We start from the raw sequence: 20,268 nt of genomic DNA on the forward strand, positions 1-20,268 counted from the left end.
AGTCACACCTTTTTTTTTCGAGAAATACTATAATAAAAATGATTTTCTGTGGTAAATTGTTTGTGGCATTTCTTATTAAATATCACTAAAATTTTTTTTTTTTTGCTGTATTTTGATAAAAATATCGCTATCTCTTAATAATTTTTTTTTATTAACAGCACTCATTATAAATATCGCTATAAATTTATATTTTACGGCATATTACTTAAAATGTAGAAAACTAGAACTATTATTATGGCATTTAACTAATATACCAGTAAATAATATCATAATTTATAAAATTTTAAAAAATTATCATTAAATTTTAAATTATTAATTTTTATATAGAGCTTGATTTAGTCATATCGATCTCATAAAATATATTATTATATATATATATATTCTTAACATTACTTATTTAATAACATGAATGTATGTTAATAAGTTAAATAAATTATATTTATATGTTAATAATATAAGTTATTGGTTGGTGGTTAAGAATTTGCTATTTAAATAAGAGATTATTGGTTTGAATCCTTTCTTTGTTTTAATTGTAGAATATTTAATTTTTTAAAATAATTTTTATCAATATATAAAAAATATCGATATTAAAATTTTAAAGGTACTTACATATATCGCTAAAATAAAAATTTTTATCGATATTTTTTTTAAAAATACTGATAATTAATTGCTAGCACCATCTTAAGATGGTACATAATAAAATACCATAAAAATATAGGTAAAAATATTTACGGTATTCTTTCTGGTTTATAGTCATACTTAAAAATGTCACTAATGGCCATTTTCATTATAGTGAAAGATTTTTGACTAGCATATCTTTTAATTTGAGGAGAATCAAGTGGAGCAATAGAAAGTAAAGTTAATATAGAAACTCGAGATATATTTTTATAGAATTTTAGTTTTTTTTGAATTTATTTGTATTATTCATATTTATTTTAAAAAAATAAGTCCTATTAGAACTAAGAAAGAAATCCAACCCCCAAATATGCAAGAGCGAACTTCACTTTTATAATGTGGCTATAAATCTCAGTTTATGATCATCAGTGAAAAAAAATAGGATACAAAAATCTTACTTTCATCAAATTTTTTATCATTTCTAATTTTCTTTTGAGAGGTTAATTCGAGTTGAGCAGCTTAGTAAAAATTTTTCTTCATGCAATTGAATCACAACAATAGGGAGACACCTTTTTCTGATGAGGACGGTGTTGAGGGCTCGATGTGGCTTAGCATGTTGGCCAGGTCACGAACTCGTGAAGGTCGGGACTTGAAGTAGAAAGGTGACAAGTGGGACAGAGGAGGTGGGATCCATGGGCCCCGCAATGATGGAGGAGATGAGAAGGGGTTTTGGAGTTGGTGGGAAGGAGGAGGCAGGGAAGGTGGCAAAAGTGGGAGAATAGGAGAGTTCTCAAGGAGGCTGTCATGGATCAAGAGATATGGAGGCATTTAGGTTGGACTTGTAGTGCTTCCATGCTTTTAATGGGTCCACATCCACCATCAATGAAAGGCTTGCGAAAATATTGAAAATTGAATCGAAGATAATGACAATGATAATTTTGCCATTTTAGCTGGTATCTTAATACCGTTGATAGCTGGTACTTTAACATCATTGATAGCTGATGTCTTGGGATCACATTGTATCACCTATGCGATCTAATTCATATTTTTCAAATTCAAAAAGGAGAAATAGGTATGATAATTTTAACCGACTTGTCGGTGGTCGATCCAATCCAATCTAAATGAGATGAGTTTTTACTCGATCCAACTAAAATCCAGGACACGTGTTCTAAAAAAATTCATTCAAAATGGATTCGGATTGAATACGAGTAATGATATATACCATCTCGAATCTTATCTTATATAATTTTAATTTAAATCTTTTTTTCAAAATTATAATTATTTTATAATATTTATATGATGAGTTTCTTATCTGATTTGGTTTAATTCTTCTTATCTATGCAATCCAATCTGACACACTCTTCTATTTGATCTGATTCGAATCAAATATAAGATGGATATGAATATAAAATTTTTAATTATAAAATAAATATAAATATCGATCAATTTAATCCGTTGCCGTTCCTAATGTACGGGATTGTTTCTATAATTTTCTGATTCTCCGGTCTCTGGACGATAAATCATTGTGAATGGTTTCTTACTCTTACCGTGCGGTACCATAGTGTCATCGTCACGTGCGACCTACTTAGAGCGTCAAAGCGTGATCCCTCTCTGCCACGCGATTGTTGGACCTTCTCGCCCAAACCAACGACATCATGGCGGTTCATTCCATGCGTACATGATATCACCCTTGAAAGAGACCTCTCTTCATATCAAATGACTTAAGAAGACTGTATATTTCATAGCTATCTGGTCACCAAAAGCCTTATTGGCTTGTAAATTTTTATTGCCTATGGGTATTATAGTCCAAATAAAGAAGAGAAACTCGGAAGGGCGTCCCTCAGAAAAGCCCGTTCAAATAAGATATTATAACTTGACGTGGGCGTTGAGTTAGTTTTAGGATGGTGTGGTTTGGCCAACCTCCGAGCAACATGTTAGTTTTAGGATTACAAGAAGGACATTCCAAAGAAACCTGGAAGTGATAGAATCACTCTCATTTAACGACAGACTCCCCTTCTGTGCTCTTTTAATTCCTTTGATTGGCATAGCACGGATATTGGCATAGCATGGATGATAGCCAGATTCATGCATCTCAAACTTGGCATGATACTTGGTAAAGTAATTTCCTGAATAGAAATGAGTGAAAGTTATCAGCCCCTCTCTACAATATGGCCAGAAATTAATAATTGATAACATTTTTTATAATGCAAATTCCGGGATATTATAACACCATGTAGCATTTGGTGTCCATAGATCTTATGCAAAGCTATTTCTTGTGCTCCATATATGGCCAATTCTGATTTATCATAATATGAACTTTTTGTATTAATGGAGCAGCTAATAAAGAAGTGGATATGGTAGCAAATTAAGGACAATCTCTGAGCAAAATAATCTATAGGCTGGGATCTCTTATGACTTGTGATGTTTATTAGCTTGGTGTATTAGGAGCATAAATTCAGGATCTAATATATGTTTATTATTCACCATATTTATCAATAAAAATAGAAAGATTAGACGAGAAAGAATGATGCGATGGATGATTAACAAAATAAATAGAATCAAAAGTTATCTACTTAAAACCTCAAAAATGATATATATTTCTATTTATATCTATTTACATCGTATGAGCTCATGAGACGGGGGTCTATACATCAATATCTTTTAAACTCCACCTTTATCCATAGAATATGCACCTCTTTTCTTTCTAAAATTTATACATTTCTGAATAGTACAGCCCTTCATAAATATTAAGACCAAGAGAAAGACAAGTAGATTGTGTTTAATCTAGAGTGTATAAATAATATTTGCTCCAGATAAATTGATCATTTGTATGTTTTATTATGTACACTCTTCTCTATAAAATGCATTATTTCACATACCAAATATCTATGTATAATAGTTGTTTATGTTATTTTATTGCATTTGAATGGAATTGATTATAATTTTTTAGTAATGAGATTGGTTACTCTTACAAAGTTGCCTTTATTAGAAAAAAAATTGAGAACAACTATGTATACATTCATACTTATGTGTTTTATATGATGTAAAAGTTGTATAGAAAAAATTATCATAGTTGATTGCTATAAATTATTATAAAAAATAGAATAAATTATTTTGACCTCTCTCAAGGTTTGGGATAATTACATGATTTCACCCATCGTTTTGAAAATATACACATAACCCCCTAGTCAAATATAAAATATAAAATTTAAAAATTTAAAAAAATTATAAGATATTTTAAGACTCAAATAGAGTAGATAGTGATGATATTAATAAAAATTATCAAATAGACTGATAATTTATTTAACAAAAAAATATTCGTAGAGGATTACATATCATGTATATAGCAAAAGTTAGATAGTAGAATGTATATTTTCAAAATATTAGATGAGAATCTGTAATTATCTCAAACTTCAAGGGAGGACATTGTAAGTTACTCTAAAAAATATATAATAATAAAAAAAGATATTGATTGAATGAAGAGTGCGTCAAAATAGATGACAACGAGAAAAGGGGGGGAGGAAAGTTGTCCCCCCCTCTCTATCTATATCTATATATATATTATTAAGGGAATAAATTGATGACTTAATTATTCACTTGCCACTATTGACATAGAGTTTAATTGATACTAATACTTATTTTATCTTGTATAATCATCTAGAGTTTGATAGGTGGGATTAGGTGTATGACCATGTTGGAAGTATAATATGGTCTACTTATTTTCAGAGGCTAAAAAAGTTACAAACTCTATTAGACATTTAGATCTACATAAGTTGTAAAGGAGGGCTCAAGGAATGTATTCCTATTTTTTTATAACAACAAACAAACTCACAAAATATAGAGTAATATCTAAATTATGGACTCACAACATTTGCTTTTACAAAAACTTTGTAAAAGAATGTTGTAAGACTTAAAGAAAAAGATCATTAATTTTTCAATTTAAATTTATACAAATGCAAATAAGGATATTATGGGATACAGTCAGTTTTCTTTTCCGTCTAATTTCTATTCCATTTATGGTAATCAATTTTTACCCCTCAGTAATATTTTTATTTAGGTAACTATGCATTTATAACATAAAAAATTCACTTAAATATCCAGCTAGAATAGTTTTTGGTGATTGTAAGTTGATGTGTTAGCTTCTTTCTTAGCTTGTAAATTTTAAGTAGTGACAGATTTGTCAATCTATGGCATGAAACACATTACAATGTTTTTGATATATGGATTATGCCCGTACTTCATGTGGAGACTTATGTGAGGTTTTTATCGAAAAAATTAAATCCTTATAAACTATAAAAATTTTAATATCTCGTGCAAAAATTTCTTCAAAGAAATTGTTGTAAGACAGCTATAATTATGTGTGCATCCATGCTTTGCATCTTTGCATGCTAAGTTAAGAAAAACAATGGATACTTCAAAGATTCTACATATCCGTATCTTTCTCATAAAATATAATGGATTCTATAACTGTATTATGCCTATAAATTTATAATGCTCAGAATATGCATGACATATGTGAGGAAAAGTGGAAACGACCCACATTACTTTGGGCATCAATCATCCAATGTGACAGATTAATGAACACCAGATAAAAAGCAAGGTGAAAATATCAGAATACAGGTCAAAGATGCGTGTGACGATCAGTCAAATGGTAGTTAAACCAATTTCCTTCCCACTAGATCCCATGGTTTCGAGCCTCCCTGCCTTCTCTTACCTCCTCCATTTCCCGTGGTTAACGTTTAATAAGAAGGCAAAAAGAGCATTAACTTTATTAACAAGAATAAACATCCCAACGAGGCTAATTAATCCTCTTAATTAATTCCAGTGGGAGGGAGAAAGAGCGCCGGAGGGAGCGCGCTATAAACTAACGCTCTCCCGTGCGTTCCCTTCTCCACGCTCGCGCGCAGTCCCGGAGGTGCGAGAGAGAGAGCGAACGAGAGAGAGAGAGAGAGAGGGAGAGAGACCTCGCGGCGGCGGCAGCGGCGGCGGCGATGGCGCCTCCCCCGGCGAAGCTGGACGAGTTCGTACCCCACCCCGTTAAAGAGCAATTTCCCGGCATCGACTTCTGCATCACTAGCCCTCCCCCATGGCGTCAGTCTCTTTCCCTCTCTATCTCTTCTTCCCTTCGCATTGCCAATTCTTATTTGCTTCTCTTTTTATCTCCAGCGGAGGCCATTGTTCTGGGATTCCAGCACTATCTGGTGATGCTCGGCACCACCGTCCTTATCCCTACGATCCTCGTACCCCAAATGGGCGGCGGCGACGTGAGTTTCTCTCTGATTCTCTCTCTATCTTTCTCTCTCTTGACCTTTTTGAATCAAAGGTGTCACCTTTTTCTCTGTTTCATCCGTTTGAACTGTTTTTTGGGACGAAATGGTTGCAGGAGGAGAAGGCAAGGGTGATTCAGACGCTGCTTTTCGTTGCCGGGATCAACACTTTGCTGCAGGGTTTCTTTGGGACCCGGCTTCCGGCTGTGATTGGGGGTTCCTTCACTTATCTCCTCCCCACCATCTCTATTATTCTCAGCAGGCGCTTCATTTTCATCATTGATCCATATGAGGTTTGTTTCTTTTAGATCATATGCAACTTTCTTCATTTATTTTTGTAAATATATTGGGGATGATTTATGTTCGTTTTCATCAGAGGTTTGTGCATACGATGCGGGCGATACAGGGGGCTCTGATTGCTGCTTCCAGTTTTCAGATAATTGTTGGGTTCTTTGGCATTTGGAGAATCGTTATAAGGTCTCTTTACTTTTCTTTTTCTTCTTTCTTATCCTTCTTTGTAATTGGGTTTACTGGATATCAGGATTTCGGGAATAAAACTTTGGGCAAATTTCTTTTTTTGTTTTGGTTTTTGAATTCTGCTTCTCTGTTTTTATGATCCTCTTTTCTCCCTCCCATTTAGTATTGATTTTCTTTTCGTCGGGGTTAGGTTTCTTAGCCCCCTTGCAGCAGTTCCCATGGTGACTCTTGCCGCCCTTGGACTTTTCTACATTGGTTTTCCCAATGTGAGTAATCTCTGTTCTTTAAGGGGTCCTCCTGTTCATTAGTTCGTGATCAACACAATGGTCTCATTTCTTGGATTGGTGTGTTCTGTTCCTGGTTTATGCTTCTAGTTGGCAAGATGTGTTGAAGTTGGGCTCCCTGCACTTGTTCTGTTAATATTCTTCTCGCAGGTAATTGGGTTTGTATGACCTAAGTGATTCGTTGTTTGGAATTACTATTTGAGTGCTTTTGCAGTCTAATATCAATGGTTCTACTGTATGACTTTGTTTACTTGGGGTGTTCATGATCTGCAGTATGTTCCGCATGCAATTAGCAGAGGGAGAGTATTCTTTGATCGGTTTGCGGTGCTAATTACCATTGTAATAGTCTGGGTTTATGCGCATATTTTGACTGTGGCTGGTGCTTATAAACATAGGCCTCCAGCGACACAGTTTAGTTGCCGTACAGATCGCTCTGGCCTAATACGTGCCTCCGAATGGTATTGCAACTCCAATTGGTTGGATTTATTACTTGGCATTCACTTTTTCTTTTTTGTTCAAATTGACGTCATATGTAGTTTTCCCCCTTATGTTTTCCATATTGTTCATATAGAAGCAACAACCATACTATAGACTAGCTGGATCCTGTAACTTTCTGTAGAGATACCTTTTCGAATTATCTTCTTTTGATGATGTGATTTTCCTTAAGACATAGTTAACACATGGTTCTTTCATTTGTACTTTCCCTAACAGTTTTTCAAGATTTTATTTGCGTTGGGAATATAGCCTTAGATCTTTATATGGGAGTTGGGCTTTAATGAAATCTACTTGAATCTTTTCATCAACATAGGCTGTGGTGCTGCAACTTCTCTTTTGTCATACACATATCTATTTAATCTGTTCTGCTAGTAATTTGGAAGTGTTGATGTGAGACTCGAAAGTAATTCTTCCATTAAATATTTAACAAATCTTAATCAATGTTCTTTTGAAAAATAATGGCTATTGATTAGATGCACTTTGAATTGGTTTTCTATTCATTGAGACATGCTGATTGCGGTATCAAATGTAGATCAGAAGAAGCACTTTAAATATGATTAATATTGTGAATTGTGTTATGTTACTTTTATGAGAGAAAAAACAATGAATAGTGGCTTAATGTTGCCACTAGAATGCAGATACAAGTCAATTGCACAAAAAAAGGTTTTTTTCATTTCTTTTCTTTATAAATATTTAAGATGATGAGATATTTTTTTCTCCCAATGGGATATGGGTCTGCCTGTTGGCAGTGTCTCAGGGTATGTGCTAGGAAGAGGTTTTGTGCCTGAATTTGGAAGGTGGCACTACTACTGTTACTTTCAAAATAAAAATGGGTTAATATATTTTTTTCTACAATTACATGCAGGATAAAAGTTCCCTATCCATTTCAATGGGGAGGTCCCACTTTTGATGGAGGGGATGTTTTTGCTATGATGGCTGCTTCCTTTGCTTCATTAATTGAGGTTTGTATATTGTAGATGCTACTTAGCTCCACTTGTTATTCATTAATTTGATTGTCTCTTAACCTTTTCTATGACATCTTGAAACAAGGTTGTTTATGTTATTTCTTGTTGTGCACTCAGAAGAAAATTTTCTCTTGAATCGGTTTTGAATTATGTCAACAGTTGCTGTCTTTTGCTGAAGACGGCAAATGTTGCATGTATCATTGGTGGGATTATCCCAGATCATATTGCATAGATTTCTAAGAATCTAGTTGGTAAATTTGCGGATGCCAAAACAAGGACTATGGAACATTCAATTTTGCCATGTTCTCAATCTTTTACCAAGACCGTATCCATTGTTTGCTTTTCTACAAGTGTATTTCCAGCAGAACCAGTACGACTCTACTGGAAGTTTTTCCGTATTTCAGTTAAATTCAGTTGAAGTTTAGACATCTTGCATTTTTTGACCCTCCAAGTATGATAATATCTATTGCAGTGGCCTTTTTCTCCTTGTCTTTCCTTTTCCAACTGGTGTCTCAGGAATCTGTTTTTTACAGAGCTGGTTAAATAAATGGATGTTTTTGCTTTAGTCAACCAGTTATAATGATAATAATCTGGAGGGAAAATGAACAAATGATGAATTTACCTGAATGATGAGCTATTTTTTGAACCTGATGTGACCAGCTATAAGTTAGGGTTTTCTGTGAAAATCTTTTAGGGCCTGTTTGGATGGTTATGCCTAAAATCCTATGGAATTCATTGCCCAATCATAAAAAATATTGGATTATAAGTAGGCCAGGCTTTATATTTATAAGTGTCTAGCATCATTTTTGGATGGGCTGGCTTGGATCCCATGGGGAGAAAAAAAATGACCTGCTGAGATCATTTTTTTCTCCCTATGGGATCCGAGCCAGCCCATTCAAAAAATGGTTCTGGATACTTATAAATAAATAGCCTGACCTGCTTATAGTTCATTATTTTTTATGCTTGGGCCACGAATTCTATAAGATTTTGGGCCCAACCATCCAAACAGGCCCTTATAGTTTAGATAATAATGTTTCAATAGTTTAAAGATCCCTATTGATGGATACTATGGTAAAATCATATTATATATAATCATCCACATTGAGGCCTGAGACTGCCAAAAATTCTCATAATACTTAAGCATCTTATATTTTAAGCTTAGTTAAGACTTGTCTAGTTTGTCAAACTCACAATGGAAATTATAAATCATCATTATGTAACTTGATTCTGGTGTCATTGGACCTCATTTAGCTTCTGCTTATGGTACCACCCCTTTGGAGACCAAGAAAATGGTACTTAAGAACCAAAAATAGAATGGCATTTGAATGCCAAAGATACCAGATGCATGAGTTCTGAGATAGGAGTATTTTGTAACACATCTTTCATTTTGTATTGTGGGATGACTGTAGTGAAGCAGTGAATACCATGACCACTAATGATAACAACACAAAGGATCTTAGAAGAATTGATGAAGGAAAGGTCACTATACTAATATTCAATAGCAGACTGCAATGCTAATACATGCTGTAAATGTGTAAATTTTGTGACACTACACCTTGTTTTGGGTAGCCTATTTTTGGTTTTGATAGAACATATGGAGAAAAAAATCTTATGAGATTGATGAAGATCAGGATGAGATTGATTATTATCCGGGTTTGCTTATGTTCAGAATTGATGGCTTCCATGATGGTTAATTTTAGATATCACATATAACTATAAGTGGGAAATTATGGTGGAAAAAATAATAACCAGGTGGAATATTTGTTTATTACCATCATTTATGAATGTTATGATGCTTGAGCTTTACAGAACTTCACCTAAATGTTTAGAAGAATCAAAACATATATCATCTTGCATGGATCAACATTATGATGCTTGGTAGTTATTACTTTCAGAAAGGATTGCTGTACATGGTGTGACATTCTTGTAAGTGACCTTTTGTGATATTTTGCTTGGATTTCCATGGTTAAGATATTCTTACAATGACAATCACAGATGCAAATTAATAAATGGACTATATATAAGGCATATAGAAGTTGAACCTGTGCTGATGAAGATGAAACAATAAAATCCCTATTTCTGAAATTGAAAGAGGACAGCAGGTAGATGATAACAGTGAAGGGTCAAGCTTGACATATTGACTGGTAGCAATAATGGCAGCAAGATGTTTGATGGTTTTACATGTTTTTCTGTAATGAAAGTGGCAAACAATGAAATCATCATTCCTTTTACATGTGAAATCATGAGATTGTGCTCTGTAGGGCTCTAGTCAAGCGAGATTTGGCTAGCTAGGCTTTGCTTAACTCAAGGTCAACTTAAGCGAGATTTGGCTAGCTAGGCTTTGCTTGACTCAAGGTCAACTTGATTAAATTTGCTACTTCAGAACTTCCACAACAACTAGAATTGTCATGAACAGAACATGGGTTGTTCATGCATGGCTCTTTCAAGGGCTTCATCACTCATGTTGCATTTTCTCCTTACACACATCTTCCTTTGGAGAAAAAATTCAGTTTCCCACCCATCATTTGTTATTGGAGACAGCATCTTGATTGTTGGATCTAGAATCTAAAATGTTCATACATTTTATGGGGTTTATGCTGAGCTGTGCATGAGCTGGACAGGAATTGCTTAAACTTGGTTCCAAGATTATTTGAATTGCAAATTAAGCAAATCCTTGAACTGAAGTTGTGCATGATCATGTCGCAATTGACACTTCAGCTCTAACTTTCCCTGTTATTTTAGAGGTGATGAACATCATTCCATTGATGGCATTGAATGACTGTCATTTAAGGAGGCAGTGGGGCCTAAATGTTTGGGATGTTGAAATGAGATACTATGATGATGGTAGGATATATGCCTGGGGATAAGTTATGAAGTTGGTTTGCTACGCTGCACCCACACCATTGGCTGGCCTTCTAGGCAAAGCTGTAGCAGGTTGTTTCTAGGCTACTTGGCCATAGTGCAACAGTTCAACTCCCTCTGGTCTTAAAAGAAAACATAAAGCTTATCTCAAATAAATGACATTAGTCCTTAATTTGAAAGTATTTATGTTGATGGAGGATAAAACATTTTATTGGAACAAATGGCAGAAAGCCAGTCCAGATAGAAATAATCATGCATGTGTTCTACTTATAGGTTGGCACCAAAGAAAATTTGGTCAAATATCTAAAGGTTGAAGTGGATATATAAATTCACAAATAGCTTGATTAATCATTTTAGACCAACTTTTTTGAGTTTTGCTGTGTTACCCAAGATAGTTAAGCATTTTCTAGAGATCCTTGCCACTCTTGTCTGAACCATACCTTCGCTTAATATCTTAATCTTCCTGTTTCAGCCTTATCTGTAGCTTTTGCTGATTATCTAGATTGGAGTTGCATTACAAATCAGCATCTCTCTTACCTTTATCATGAGTTTTAAATAATATCAATGATACATAGAGTTGAAGAATTGTATTTGGAGTCTATACTAACAAAATGTGTTGAGAATGTTCATTTGTGGCCTGTAATAGGCTGTGAATTGAAAGCACATTGATAATTTGGAAGGCTTTGGCTTAGCAAGTATAAAGATGCCCTTAGACTTGGATGTATAAATTTTCTAGGATTCTAGGAAATTTAGACATGCCTAAGTGGTATTTGCCATGAAAGGGGCTGGCCATGTAAAACAGATGTCTCACAGACGTCCAAGTTGGGTAGTTTCTATGGAAGCATGACAAATTGACAATCCTTTTAGTTCAGGATTTTTCTATGGATAGATGCCAAGATTGAAATATAATTGCAGGTTTGTTAGTTCTGCACGGTTTGCACTTCTTCCACTTTAAGATTAGTTAAATGTACTGTATGTTTGCTAGAAGGCAATATAATTGGTTCCAGTTGGAACCATTGCATTGTTTGCCCATTACCATTTTAACTTTCTAATTACAATTTCTTCATTTTCAGTCAACTGGTACTCTCATTGCGGTGTCAAGATTTGCAAGTGCTACACCTGTACCACCTGCCATTTTTAGTCGGGGCATTGGCTGGCAGGTGACAAGATATTCTGCTTCTGTTAATTGCCATTACTTATAGCACAGTTTTTACTATTGTTTCTCACACAATTTGGGTTTCAGGGAATAGGTATATTGTTGGATGGAATGTTTGGTACTGCAAATGGCTCAGCAGCATCAGTGTAATAAGCTAAAATGCTCTGGTTGTTCATAAAGAATAAAGAAAAAATTGTTTGCAAGTGGCTAAATGTGAAACAACTTACTAGTGAGTTACTTGAACAGTGAAAATGCAGGTCTCTTGGGATTGACACGAGTTGGAAGCCGGAGAGTTATTCATATAGCAGCTTGTTTTATGCTTTTCTTCTCCATTTTAGGTGCTTTTCTAATATACATGGTGGAAGTAGATACCATTATTTGCGTAATGTTATTCTGATGCAATATTTGCATACTGTCCAAAATTAACCAGGAAAGTTTGGAGCACTTCTTGCATCAATACCGTTGCCCATTGTTGCTGCTTTGTACTGCATACTCTTTGCCTATGCTGGTAGGTGATTCTCTGCATGGATGTTCCAGTGATTATTCATTTCTCTGCATGATATCCTTTTTTTGGTTTAAAGTGTTGTTGCTGATTGGCACATCTATTTGTTTTGTTCAGACAAGCATGCAAGCCATTAGTGGTGTAGATTTCGAATGCTGGTTACAACCGAGATTTTGTTTGGTTACTTTTTTCCTTCATTTTTATTAATTCAAATACACATTTTTAGGAGGCTGTAAAGCATCTATAACCTTCTCATTCAGGCTGACAAAATTAATTTAGTACAGGTAATATTACTGTTCTATTCAGATTAGATGTCACTTAAGCATAATTTCTTTCATATTTATTTGTTTAAAATATGAGGGATCAAATTATGTGAGACAATGATTAGGTTTGTCATGCTTTCCAAATTGGAACAATGGATCATAAAGATAGCCAAGTTAAATAAGCTGTGCTATAGAGACAAGAATGCTAAATTGAATCTGTTATTGGACCAGGAAGGATAGAGAGGGAAACAAGGAAAAAAGCATTGGAGTTGAACAAATCTATTTTAAAATGGACTGGTTAAAATGGTGTGAACATGTGCAACAAAGATTGAGGAAGCCCAGTAACAAGAGGGGCTTGATTTGTGCACTTTGGTGAGGAAAGAGGAGAGTAAGGCCTGATACACTCTAGATGGGAGTGGTGAAAAGGGATTTAAGAGGCTTGTATTCATAACATATAGCTTTATTAGCACTATTTACTTAAAAATATATGTAAAGCAGAATTTAAATTGTTTCATTTAACCTTGTTGATTATGGTTATGGTGGTTAGCAAAAATGGTTATGGTTGTTAGACAAAACACTACAGCCATGAAGGAGTGGAATTTCATTTATTCTAAGAGTGCGTTTATAGTTTAAATATTGATTGAAGGTTCTTGGAGATTTTGTTACAACAGTTCACATGGCCTGTCATGTACTTGCCTATGTATGTGTATATATGTATGTATATGCATTATGCCTATATACTTATAAACATACATGCATTCACATAATCAAAATGTCACTAATGACCTGAAGCTCTATGGCACTGACAGGTGATTCTTAACAATGACAACATGTCTTTAGGAAACAACAGTGGAATCATTTTAGTAATCATGTCTTCTATTATGACACATATGCCTATATACTTATAAAGATACATGCATTCACATAATCAAAATGTCACTAATGACCTGAAGCTCTATGGCACTGACAGGTGATTCTTAACAATGACAACATGTCTTTAGGAATCAACAGTGGAATCATTTTAGTAATCATGTCTTCTATTATGACACATACACCTTATCCTGGATGACTGAACCCACGCATTCAATAGATACTTGCATCTTTTATAGTTGCAGTCTTTTTGTTTCAGTTCTTGCGATCTATTTATTTATGGGAGATAAACTGGTGAAGTGTACCTGCAAAAAGTGGATTGTAGTTATAAAGATTCATAAATAGTTGGAAAAATTCTCTGCTCAGATGGTATCATATCATCATAGCCATGAGTGTTTCTTTTAGGTGCATTACGTGTGCTCACACTAGTGGTAGAAATCTAGAATGATCTTCCAATAATAATATTTCCACTTTGGGCTGCAGGATGCTATGCACTTTGATACATAACAATTTTTTTTTTTTTTAATTTTAAGGTATCTATTATCTGTTATATTCACTGGCAGCATGTTTGGTTTGTGTCTGGATTCTAATTCTGATCCTCCTGTCATTATTTGCATGCCACCAAATATATTTTTGCTAAAATATTGTTTACAAAATATGATTAATTTTTATTTTTAGTGGCATTTGAATCTTCAGCTGAAAATGTGTTGGATAAAATCCAATCCAAGTTTGGATCATGATTGAATTAGGTTTGCATATAAAAATATGTATCATTTGGATTTAGAGATACAGACTGATTAGTTTTGGGGACTGATACACATTCTAAGTTTTTATTCAGATTCAAATTTGAATATCCAGATACTAAGATTCAATTCCCATCTCTATCTGTTTAGGACAAATATGGAAATAAATTTTAGCATGTTTAATATCCATTTCCATATTTGTCTGCACCGAATAAATATAGATGCAGATATGGATGTACTAAAATCCAATCTGTTTTCAGCCCTATTTGCATTTGATTAAATCTATAATCATTACTGTTGCCCGCAATTTGAAAAAAAAAAAAAACTTATCAACTTCAATTGCAACAGGTTTGCCATACATCATTCTATGCGCTAACTTATTTGTTCCTTAAAATATGATTTAATTACTCAAGTAAAAAAGAAGAAATATAGTAGAAAACTTTTCTCATCAGTGTGGAAATTCCATTCAATGTCAATTATTGCTTCATCCTTTTCTACCTTTTAAAACTTATGACCATTATTTATTATTTTGCAAGCAGCTTCTGCTGGGCTTGGCTTCCTTCAGTTCTGCAATCTTAACAGCTTGCGGACGAAGTTTATACTAGGCTTTTCTTTGTTTATGGGCTTGTCGGTGCCAGAATACTTCAAGGAATATGAAATACTGGCTGGTTATGGCCCAGCCCGCACTCGTTCAAGAGCAGTAAGTGAATGTTTAGATTACGCCTATATTTTCTTTTTACGCTTCTTCTAAAGGCATATGATGAGTTTTTATGCACTGCATAACTGTTAAATGCTTCTCTTGTGCAGCAACTGCCCTTGACCATTCAAATTTTTTAAGAAAAGAAAAATATCAATAATGATAATTTTTTTTAAGGACCTGCTAATCATCTTTACCAGCTGTTGGTTCATCTCCACCTATGCTTTGCAGTTGCATTGCGTCACCACCAAATGTTGATGCAACTGTGCAGCATCTCTACTGCCTCTTATTTGTTGATTTCCTCTGACCTGTTTGATTTTGTTCACATTGAAGCTGGACTGAGAACTCCCTGTATGTTGCAGTTTAACGACATTGTCAACGTGATATTTTCATCACCTGCAACTGTGGCAGCTATAGTTGCTTACTTCTTGGATTGCACTCTCCTGCTTGGGGTAGCATCCACAAGAAGGGATAGAGGTTGGCATTGGTGGGAAAAGTTCAGATCTTATAGAACAGATCCAAGAAGCGAAGAATTTTATTCCCTCCCTTACAATCTGAACAAGTTTTTCCCTTCGCTTTAATTTGAGGAAATCAATAGTTTATGACTTTGTCAATTATACAGATAGAGGGCGAAAAGAAAATCCAGAATTTTTGGAAAAATTTGATGTGTATTTTTTATGCAAGAACAAATTGGCCTTATGATGGGCAAAACATGTTGAGGATCATATTTTATAGTCCACTACCTGGACAAATTGCCATATGCACTAGTGATCCTTGTAATTAGGAGGCATAGATTTGTTCATTGTCTGAAATATTGTATGTTTTTAAGGCAACTGCGTTCAAAAGATGGCATTCTTTACACCTTATATGCAGTAAGTACCAGCATGAGTTCTTTGGGATGACAAGCATGATACGCGCACGCACATACTTCAGACATTAAGATTATCAGGAATTCTCTATGTTGCTATTTACATGCAGTCTGCTGGCATGCTCTGAACTGCAGAACTTTGATGGTGCACTTGGGGAGCTTCGATGTGAATGTGTAATTTATGATCTTTCATATGGCATCACTGTTCATGGTTGTATGACAAATCCATCCACTGCTGGCTTTGTGGGTAACATCGTAACGGGTTGAACGAGTTTGGGTAATGAGCTATCTATTAAAAAAAAAATCTTCTGCTGCAACAGAGAAGGTCCCTGAACTGAACATTTGTGTCTGCCATCTTAATCATCATTTTTATGCTAAGTATGCCTACATGAAGATGGTGAACAGGCATATTGATAAAAGATATTATCAGTAGCAGCCAGTATGGTAATTGAGGAGATAGGTCAAGACTCGGCTTAGATGGTAAATGAGCCAAGCTCAAACAGGTTTTGGTGCTCTGCTCATCTTGATAAAAAGCTAAGCTCCAAGCTTTTACGAATATGCACAAGTGCATGTACTTATGTGCCGTAATTCTCTTCCTCGTAATCTCCAACGAGAGTTACTTTCTGGAACTTTAATATCCAGAACCCTGCCAAAAAAAAAAAAAAAAAACCATTACGTGCAACAATTAAAAAAAAATCAATTTTCATCAAGCTGGATTACAATAAAAAAAATCTTCAGTTAAGAAATAGCAATCAATTTTCTTTATGCATGCATAGAATTATACCATTGCTCAATCTTTTAATTAAACTACAGTAATTGTTAACTAAAAATATATGAGAAAAGCTTTAGAATTTAACCAGCCGTAAGCATAACCATATAAAAAATAATTTAGTTGTTGAAAAATCCTAATCCTCAATAACTTTTCATTAAAGAGGGTGGTTGGTGAAAAAAAACTTGTTAATTGGTGCAAAAGACGTAGACATATATAAATAGTATAATATTATCAATTGATATAAATTTACTCGGTGCCTCCAATATCCCAACATATCACTTTTATGAATTCAAAATATAATGAATGCAAATATACAATTCCAAAGTTTTAGTAAGCATCATAAGTATATATGCACCACAAAAAGAACAAAAAAAAATTCTATAAGATATAGGAAAAGATACAACTAAATAAATAGAATGCCATCACAAAAGAATGATATGTGTAATGAAAACTTTACCCCTCCAAAAGAAAAAAAAAAAGAACCCTCCATAATTTTTCTTGGTACAAATGGGTGATCACACCATTCTAGTATGAATACAATCCAAAAAATCAGAATATAAAAATATCCCATAGGACTCATGGGCAAACATCGCTTTGACGCCAGATCTAATCTTCGATGTGTTCGGTGATAAAATATGCAATCCAATCTATCATGTTGTTCACCTCTTAGAAGATATACTGAACAGACGTAGCAATGAAATGATGAAGGGATCTCTAGATGTTGTGGAGGAGCGGATGAGCTTTCAGATACTTCTCTTATTCTGGATCTAGCCGATGACTATGACGAAGTCACCCTTGATGAAAATTCTCTCCGTTCACAACTCCTGCCTCACACAGATGATACCCGTCTAAGCAGCAATGAAGCTTTACTCTCGGGATGGAAGGCTCCAAAAGATGTAAGCATGCCATAGCCAATAGTCTGGCATCCAGACTCTGGATGATATATCTTACACTACCCTTGCCATCCCTAACACTGCCATCAAAGTTGACCTTGACAAATCCTGAAGGAGGGGGCTCTCAAAAAATCAAAAAAACTCTCCGAGTCGCTGCAGGTGCAGTAAGGGAGTCCTAGAAATTTCGGACATCAAGAGATAGGCTATGGGCATCGAAATGGCTATACTCCGCAGCCAAGCAATAGGCTCTCTCCAGCACCCGATGCGCAAGCACAACCTCGACTTCGAAGACCATGCTATTCCTAAAAGGTCAGATTTGATAGGTGATGTATGCCATCCCACCACCCCAGGTTGAGTCCTTGGTCATATTCTGACGGATCGCATCCAGAAAGAGATACAGCCAAGGGCCACTATGAAGCGAAAATTCAGTGCAGGGGCAAAATGATAATTTTAAAATTTTTTCAAAATTACTATTTTATAGCAGAATTATTAATTAATACTAATTAACCCTACACTAGGATCTAAATATGATACAACAGCATATATTTAAATTTGAAATTCAAATTTGAAACAGTAAACTTTTTACTGTACTGTGTTTAGAACACATCACCTTTTGCGGGTAGTCGATCACCGCAATCTGATTACCGTCGGGGGGCTCTGATCGTCACGTCGCAGCCACACTAGTGTCTGGCCTCTGCGGATCATCCACACGAAGCTCCCGTCTGATCGGCTCCTCACGAATGCTAGTTTGTGATTTCACCCTTTTGATGGCTGATGTTGATCGAACTCCTTCGATCGATGTGTGCCGACTCCTCGGACGCTCTGGATCGTCTGCACGATTGGTTGAGAGGCTGATGGATCTCTCCCTGAAATTTGATGGACTCACGACACTCGTGGCACACCAATCTCACTTTCCGAACCCTAGGTAGAAACTCTAGGGTACACACCAAAAACCCTGCGCCCACTTCTCTCTCCTTTTTCTCTCCTCTCGGTAAATTTTGAACACTTCAAAATTTTTTCAGAACCTCCCCACACCCCTTATCTCTTCTTTCTTTTTATTGCCCACGCCCCCTCCCTTTCTCATTTTATAAAACATCGCAAGAGATGTTGAAAGTATGTGAGTGGATAAGAAGAGGTGGTTGCTCACTTAAATTCAAATCAAATTTGAATTCAAGTGTCAACCAATCTTATCCTCATCCATTTGTGCGAGAAAGAAGAGATGGCGTGGCCTTTTTTTTTTGTGCGTGGAGACTTTCACGAGAAACCATTTTCGTGTGGAATATGGGGCACACAAAAGAGGATAAGCTGGCGCATGGTTATTTGGTTATCCATTCAAATTCAAAACCCCTTTGAATTTGGATGGGTAACAAACAAGTTAATCCAAATAATTGGCGCACAGAAACATGGGCATGAGAGAGCTTTGCGTGGGAGAAAATTCACGAGAAAATTTCTTCTCATGAATTCAAATGGGCGCAAGGAAGTTGGGTGGCGCAGGGAATTTAAAACAAGGTAGTTTGATTCAAATTGAGCCAACCTAATTAAAATAGGTGAAGCACAATTAGACCAGATTAAACCCAACACAATTAGGCTTAATTAGGCTCAATAAAATCCTAATCAAATCAGGAATTAACTAAGCCTAACCTCTGATCAAATCAGGGACTAAACCACCTTAGCAATTAGATCAACACTTAACCTAATCGGGTCAATCCAAACTGAATCCAATTCAATTGGACTTGATCTAAAAATAATTACTCTATCAAATTAAGTTAATTAGCGATCAAATCACTAATTAAACCTCTCATAAATATTGAATCCAAATCCGATGGGCAATTAGGCATCAGAGACCATCGATATGAAACCCCGATCAAAAAGTTCAAATTTCAAATTCAAAATTTGAAATTCAAAATTTTGACCCCGGTATCCAAAATGTCTGGAACTCATGATTAGAGAATCCTAATTCTCAATCATAGAGTCCCAGATACATAAGACTCATAATCAGCCATCAGATCAGAAAGGAACCTCTAATGTGTGTGACCCCGCATGTTCGAACCTAAGCCGGTAGCACAGGAACCAATTCCTGTACTAATCGAAGTGACCATCTAGCAATGGTACCCGATGATCGGATAGGTCGAATAGTCGCAATCGCAACATTCAGAACCTATGTGAATATGGTTACCGTATAATTCATCCCTTTTGACCCCTGTGTTTAGGACGACTCAGGGTTAAACTGTCAACCCTAATGAAATCATCCGAATCATGCTCAACTCAATTAGTCCTGTGACTCCTCACTAGGACTACCCTGGCCAAGGTTTTGCTAAATTGAAACACGACTGTACACAGCTCCTAAACTGGAGTGGTCAATCCCATCTTGACATACACACCGATAAGTCAAGTACTTGACTACACCCAGTAGCCTTCCGTCACTGAATTAGAAATTCAGGTAGTCCAGTGCCTAAGTGCTGTGAGTTGCTTGCAAGTCACCGTGGAGGTTTCAAGTCGGAGGGACATTTATACCCATATCCCATCGGAGCAAATTTTG

The 20,268-nt window shown here is 35.4% G+C and overlaps 1 protein-coding gene across 1 annotated transcript in view; it reads left to right on the forward strand.

Moving 5' to 3' along the window:
- Positions 1–16,182, forward strand: part of LOC105057965 (nucleobase-ascorbate transporter LPE1) — a 31,697-nt gene extending 15,515 nt beyond the window's left edge. Inside the window, exons 2-15 of the mRNA XM_073249493.1 lie at positions 5,441–5,706; positions 5,782–5,879; positions 5,999–6,175; positions 6,259–6,359; positions 6,550–6,625; positions 6,734–6,793; positions 6,917–7,101; positions 8,004–8,100; positions 12,039–12,125; positions 12,209–12,267; positions 12,368–12,459; positions 12,552–12,629; positions 15,039–15,199; positions 15,559–16,182. Of these exons, the coding sequence (XP_073105594.1) occupies positions 5,607–5,706; positions 5,782–5,879; positions 5,999–6,175; positions 6,259–6,359; positions 6,550–6,625; positions 6,734–6,793; positions 6,917–7,101; positions 8,004–8,100; positions 12,039–12,125; positions 12,209–12,267; positions 12,368–12,459; positions 12,552–12,629; positions 15,039–15,199; positions 15,559–15,777 (1,590 nt within the window). The 5' untranslated portion in view covers positions 5,441–5,606 and the 3' untranslated portion in view covers positions 15,778–16,182. The remainder of the gene's footprint in view (positions 1–5,440; positions 5,707–5,781; positions 5,880–5,998; positions 6,176–6,258; positions 6,360–6,549; positions 6,626–6,733; positions 6,794–6,916; positions 7,102–8,003; positions 8,101–12,038; positions 12,126–12,208; positions 12,268–12,367; positions 12,460–12,551; positions 12,630–15,038; positions 15,200–15,558) is intronic.
- The last annotated feature ends 4,086 nt before the right edge of the window (positions 16,183–20,268 follow it).

The sequence above is a fragment of the Elaeis guineensis genome, chromosome 15, assembly GCF_000442705.2.
Source record: "Elaeis guineensis isolate ETL-2024a chromosome 15, EG11, whole genome shotgun sequence".
Classification (NCBI taxonomy): Eukaryota; Viridiplantae; Streptophyta; class Magnoliopsida; order Arecales; family Arecaceae; genus Elaeis; species Elaeis guineensis.